Here is a 6,073-nt window from a genome sequence, read left to right on the forward strand (position 1 = left end):
TTAGGCGAAGATGGAAATGTGAATTTATATTGAAAAATGTAATACTAATCACGAATAAAGATTTTGTTACTTATAGGGGGAATTGCAAATACTTTTGAAGAAAAATGTATTATTTACAATCAAAATGTAAAAGTATTACATTTTTCTTCATAAGTATTATACTTTCCCTTATAAGTAACTAACCAACATTTTATTCTTAACTAGTATTATATTCTTTAGTATGAGTATTACATTTTCATCTTGACTAAACTCGTCTCACAAACAAAGGATCCCTGAGACGGCCTACACAAGTTTTTGTCATATTCCTTTGCAATAAATTAGCCAATAACCTTGCAGAAAATGTGACGCACGCGACAACAATTCTAATATCAAACATGATACGTTTATACCAATGTGTTAGACCAACTTATTTTGAAAATCGGTTAGACCAACTTATAATTCAATATAACAAATTTATATTTAAAAAAGTTTTATAATACCATGACTTACAATGCTTTATATTTTATGCATACAACTTGCAAAGTATAAGGAGCTAAGATATAACTCTAACAAATACATGACACTATATAATAAAATATTTTCTTATATTCAATTTACTATCTCTTTTGAATCATCCAAAAATGTACCAAATGAATGACACAAATATTAATTGTAATCAGGGGATCCAAATTTTCAGCCCAAAAAATCTGGAACCTATAACCACCCATTTGAAATTACTAAATATACCTAAGTAATATAGAAAATTTACTAAAAGATAAGTTAGTTTATAGTTTAAGAGGTCGAACCCCAGTACACAATTATTAAGTTATTTTTTTTCCAAAATTTCTCATTTATTTTAATTTTTTGCCTCCACAGGATAACATTTCTGGCTCCGGCCCTAATGGTAATGGAATTAATGTATTCATAAGAGAAAATATTAGAAATTAAAACAAAATTATAGCATTAAATATTTCAACATCAAACCTTAAATATGTTGCATGATGTAAGACAGAATTCTTGGACAAAGAATGTAGGTTCAAAGGGAAAAAAACACAAGAAAAGATGAGTGAGCGACTGAACCACCAATCTAATCTAAAACATCAGCAATAAACAATAATGTTGATTCCTAGTAATTTTACAAATTTTTGTGTTTAATTATTTCATACATATATATATATATAATCCCAATCACCACCATTACAATAACAGACAATAATGAAGAAGCTGAACAACATAATTTCATCAAGCTAAGCACTGCAGACATGTTGAACCCATAATTTCATAAACCTCAGGATTCAGAAAATCTCTCTCTCTATATATATATATATATACTTCCATAATCAGATGCGAACTGATCTTAACGTGGGAATATGCGAACTTTTGAAGGACTGCACAACACCTACTATATGATTGCACCCGCAAAGTCCACAGGCACATATCTAGGAGCCGTAATAACAGTGCAATTATATAGTAGTTGCGGTGCAATCTTTCAAAAGTTCGGTTCGCAAGTTAAGATTGGTTTTTATCAGATTATATATATATATGTATGCACACACAATTCACTACACACCAATATAATTATAATGATGAGAGTAATTAAAATATATTTTTGGGCTATTTTTCAAGATTTATTTAAATCTCAGTAACTCCAGAGGCAGTCAAAGTCTTGTGGTCCTGGTGGAGGGGTTGATGGAGGGTCCTGATGATCTTGGAAACACCTCTTTCCCACGGAGGAGATTTCAGTGTTTATGTCAGTGCTAAGACCAGTTTCCTGAGACACTCCACTCGCTATCTCCTTATTCTCTGTTTTGAAGCCATAGTTTGCGAGCCAGTTCCTCAGGGTTGCAGGATCTTGCATGGGGATTAATGGGATTTGGAGAGAATTTGTGGTGGTAGTAGTAGTGAAAGTGTTGGGGATTATTGGAGAAATGGGTAGTGGTGAAAAGTTTAGCATATTCATATTCATCTCTTGTTGTTTGCTGGAGAAGCAGTGCACGTAGCTGGTGGCCTTGGCGGCGCCGCCGTGACAAGGCGGTGAATCTGATAAGGGTGGAAGAAGAGGGGAATTCTGGGGTGCATTTCCGGTAGGGTAGTTGCATCTTATCATGCCAGAAATGTGGACTTTTTTGCCACCTGAGCTCTTCTGAAACACTCTGCAGAGTACCCAGTCATTCTGTACCTACAAAGGGGAAAAATCAAAATTCATTACAACAAACAAGGGTAATCTCGGTCAAAATGACTAAAAATATAAATTTGTAACAAAAAAGTGAAATCGTCCACACCAGGTATCTCAACATTCCGGTCTTAAAGTTTGTAAAAGACTAAATTATTGTGACTCAACCGATCAACAAAAACTAAACTTTTGTTCACTATGCACAAGAAATCCCTCTCATTTGGAGATGTTAGTTGCTCCCACACTGTCCTTGTCCCTTTGTGAAATTCGATCATTAGTCTCTTGTGACAAATTTCACATTTACCGGTTAAGTTGTCCATACGAGTACTAAAGATACAAAGTTGTAACCACACAGTTACGAATTTGATCCAGCTAGATTTACCCTGTTCATACCCTCAAATAGTGATTGAGTTAAAAAAAAAAAAAAAAAAAAAAAATACCTTAGATGGCTTGTTAAGGTTTTGAAGAGACAATTGACCTTCAAGTCTATACTCATGGCTGACCCAATTGGTTTTGAGACCTTTTGGAGCTCTGCCCATGTAGAAAACCAGAGTTTTCTTCATCCCCACCAGACATTTACCCCGGAAAATCTCCTTGTCTTTTCCGGTGGCTTTCCAGTACCCAGCAACCGTGGCTCTGTTGGTTCTCAGCCCTGTCGGATACTTCTTGTCTCTCACACAGAAAAAATACCATTCCTTTTCCCCAATTCTTGCTTTCCCTGCAGTAACCACAAACTAACATTATATTACACAAAAAACACAAAAAAATCCCAATTCCTTAAAGACATCAAAAAAAGGTTTGATAACATACATGGTAAGTCCCAAGGCTCAACCTTGTTCATATCAACTTCTGCAATAGCAATAGCAGAGAAGGTGGAATCAAGAACCTTATTTGATAAGTAATGGGTGATGAGTTCTTCATCGGTCGGGTGGAATCGAAACCCAGGGGGCAACTCCATCTGCTCTCCAACCCCTTCACACAACTTCTCCATAACCATCAAACAAAACAAAACAAAACCAAAAACCTTTCTACCTACTTTCAATGGAGCTTGGTCAATTTTAAAAAGCTAAGAAAGAGTTGGGAGAATATGTCAAAATTTGGGGAGAAAAAGAGAAAGAGAAAGAGAGGCCATGGAACTAACCTTATAAGCTTAAAGGATCGAAGCCCATAAATGGAGGTTTGGGAAGGTATAGAAACGTGGTATGTAAGCAACAAATGGGTTAAGAGTGTGTTTTAGGCTTCTCTCTCTCTCTCTCTCTTAGCTACCTGCAATAAATCTTAGTCTATCTCCCCCTTTTATATTGGACCAAATACAACCCCCCTTCTATTATCTCCCACACAAAAACAAAGAAGCATAAATCTTAGTGTCCGCGACTTAACTCACTGATTTAATAGACAATATTTGAGAGAAGAAACCAAGTTCGAATCTTGACAGCGATATTAGAATTAGATGTCTAAAATGGATAGATCTCATGTACGCACCAACATTTGGTCTTGTCAGTTAAATCATTAAATCACCCTAATTTATATTTTTTCAAATGCTCTATCGGATTGGGATTGGGAATTCAACCTTTTGGGAAAAGGGGAAAACAATGAAGCATGCCTCTATTTTTATAACGTAACTAAAATTTGGCATAATTCGGTATAAGAATATCTGTAATTTTTGGTTGACTTGGGTTCAGCAGTTCGTTAAAGCTATATATGTTTGGAAGTACGGTTGGGGCAATAGGTGTTTTGAAAGAACAATTATATCAAAATGGTGTATATGTGGGAGAATGATAATAGTAGTTCATTATATTGCTCCGACAATTCCTCAAATACCCATTTGACACTAGAAATATCAATCAGGCCAGTTCGTTTAGTTTCAAGTTACCCTATTACAGCACGTTTGGTTTACAGAATCAATCTATATCTATCTATCTATACTATATATAATAACAAAATTTTGGGATTTTAATTTCTCGCCCAATTCCTAAAAAATCTCTTTTCCCAATAAAATATATTGATTTTTACTTTCCCATTCGTACAATAATTCTGAGTAAAAATTCTATTCTAAAATTCTAAAATAGTGTAATACAATTCCTTTTGTACATCTATACTATCTATACTATATATAATAACAAAATCTCGGAATTTTAACTTCCCGCCCAATTCCTAAAAAATCTCTCTTCCCAATAAAATATATTGATTTCTACTTTCCCATTCGTACAATAATTCTGGGTAAAAATTCTATTCTAAAATTCTAAAATAGTGTAGTACAATTCCCTTTGTACATCTATACTATATATAATATCAAAATCCTGGAATTTTAAATTCCCGCCCAATTCCTAAAAAATCTCTTTTCCCAATAAAATATATTGATTTCTACCTTCCCATTCGTACAATAATTATGGGTAAAAATTCTATTCTAAAATTTTAAAATAGTGTAAAACAATTCCCTTTGTACATCTATACTTCTATACTATATATAATAACAAAATCTTGGAATTTTAACTTCCCGCCCAATTCCTAAAAAATCTCTCTTCCCAATAAAATATATTGATTTCTACTTTCACATTCGTACAATAATTCTGGGTAAAAATTCTATTCTAAAATTCTAAAATAGTGTAATACAATTCTCTTTGTACATCTATACTATATATAATAACAAAATCCTGTAATTTTAACTTCCCGCCAAATTCCTAAAAAATATCTTTTCCCAATAAAATATATTGATTTCTACTTTCCCATTCGTACAATAATTCTGAGTAAAAATTCTATTCTAAAATTTTAAAATAGTGTAATACAATTCCCTTTGTACATCTTTACTATATATAATAACAAAATACTGGAATTTTAACTTCCCGCCCAATTCCTAAAAAATCTCTCTTCCCAATAAAATATATTGATTTCTACTTTCCCATTCGTACAATAATTCTGGGTAAAAGTTGTGATGTGTCAAAAGTTCGGCAAGGTATAACTTTTGACTCGGTTGTCTGTTTTGGACAAATAATTTTTTGAAATCGCATATTTTTTCGAGATCTATCTACTGCAAACTGCCGTAGGCGGTTTGGCCCACCAATTTCTAAAAAAAATGCTTTATTAAATAGTTTCTAAGAAAAAAATATGAGAACCTTATGCTTTATTAATGATTTTTTAAATTTTTTAATTAAAAATTTGTCCAGTGCATTATTTGATAATCTCTCTTTATAATTGGTCAAATTATTTAATTATGGTACATTAGAGAATAGTTAATGATGGTAATAGAAATCCTAGAAGAATATTTTAATTGAACAATATTTAATTATTGTTATATTATTATTGTGACTCACGGAATACAATACAAGAATATTTAATTATGATTATATTATTATTGTGCGCCTCACGACCATTATATACTAACAAAACTTGAAAAGAAACTAATAATAATAATAATAATAATAATAATAATAATAATAATAATAATAATAATAATAATAATAGTAATAATATAATATAAGTGGTAAAAGTAATATTTAAAAGTAATTAAGTGTTAATAATAATAGTAAGAATATTAACGTAAGAATTATAACATAGAATAAATTGTAATAATTAATAACTATAGTCTAGGATTAAATTTGGAATTGTCAGGAAAGATAAGCAACCTTTGGTGAAATTAACTCTTTATCGATTTAAATACTCTTAATATATTACAACAATTCCATTCTGTGCATCGCACGGGTGAAAATACTAGTTTTGAGGTAATAGGAATGCTCTTCCATAAGGAATGGAATAGGCAAGGAATAGAATAGGAATTGTATTCTATTATTTGGTTCGCGGAAGGAATAGACTTTAGGAATTATATTACAGTGTTTGGTTGATTTAAGGAATAGAAATGAAATATGTTTTAAAAGACATAAATACCCTTATAAAAATATGTGATGGTGGTGGTGGTGGCGATGG

General features: G+C 31.9%; 1 protein-coding gene and 1 long non-coding RNA gene across 2 annotated transcripts; both read right to left on the minus strand.

Annotated features, from left to right (window-relative positions):
- Positions 1-1,040: 1,040 nt before the first annotated feature.
- LOC109193488 lies at positions 1,041-1,303 on the minus strand. Its single transcript, XR_002056290.1, has 2 exons — positions 1,267-1,303; positions 1,041-1,226 (listed from the first exon to the last, which is right to left on the minus strand). It is a non-coding gene; the product is annotated as an uncharacterized LOC109193488 (long non-coding RNA).
- A 37-nt stretch (positions 1,304-1,340) lies between these two features.
- On the minus strand, positions 1,341-3,438 carry LOC109193487 (NAC domain-containing protein 100-like). Its single transcript, XM_019344327.1, has 4 exons — positions 3,294-3,438; positions 2,963-3,176; positions 2,593-2,870; positions 1,341-2,158 (listed from the first exon to the last, which is right to left on the minus strand). Exons 2-4 carry the CDS (start codon positions 3,147-3,149, stop codon positions 1,619-1,621), a joined length of 1,005 nt encoding a protein of 334 aa, XP_019199872.1. The 5' UTR covers positions 3,150-3,176; positions 3,294-3,438; the 3' UTR covers positions 1,341-1,618.
- Positions 3,439-6,073: the final 2,635 nt, after the last annotated feature.

Source organism: Ipomoea nil, unplaced genomic scaffold (assembly GCF_001879475.1).
Source record: "Ipomoea nil cultivar Tokyo-kokei standard unplaced genomic scaffold, Asagao_1.1 scaffold1895, whole genome shotgun sequence".
Classification (NCBI taxonomy): domain Eukaryota; kingdom Viridiplantae; phylum Streptophyta; class Magnoliopsida; order Solanales; family Convolvulaceae; genus Ipomoea; species Ipomoea nil.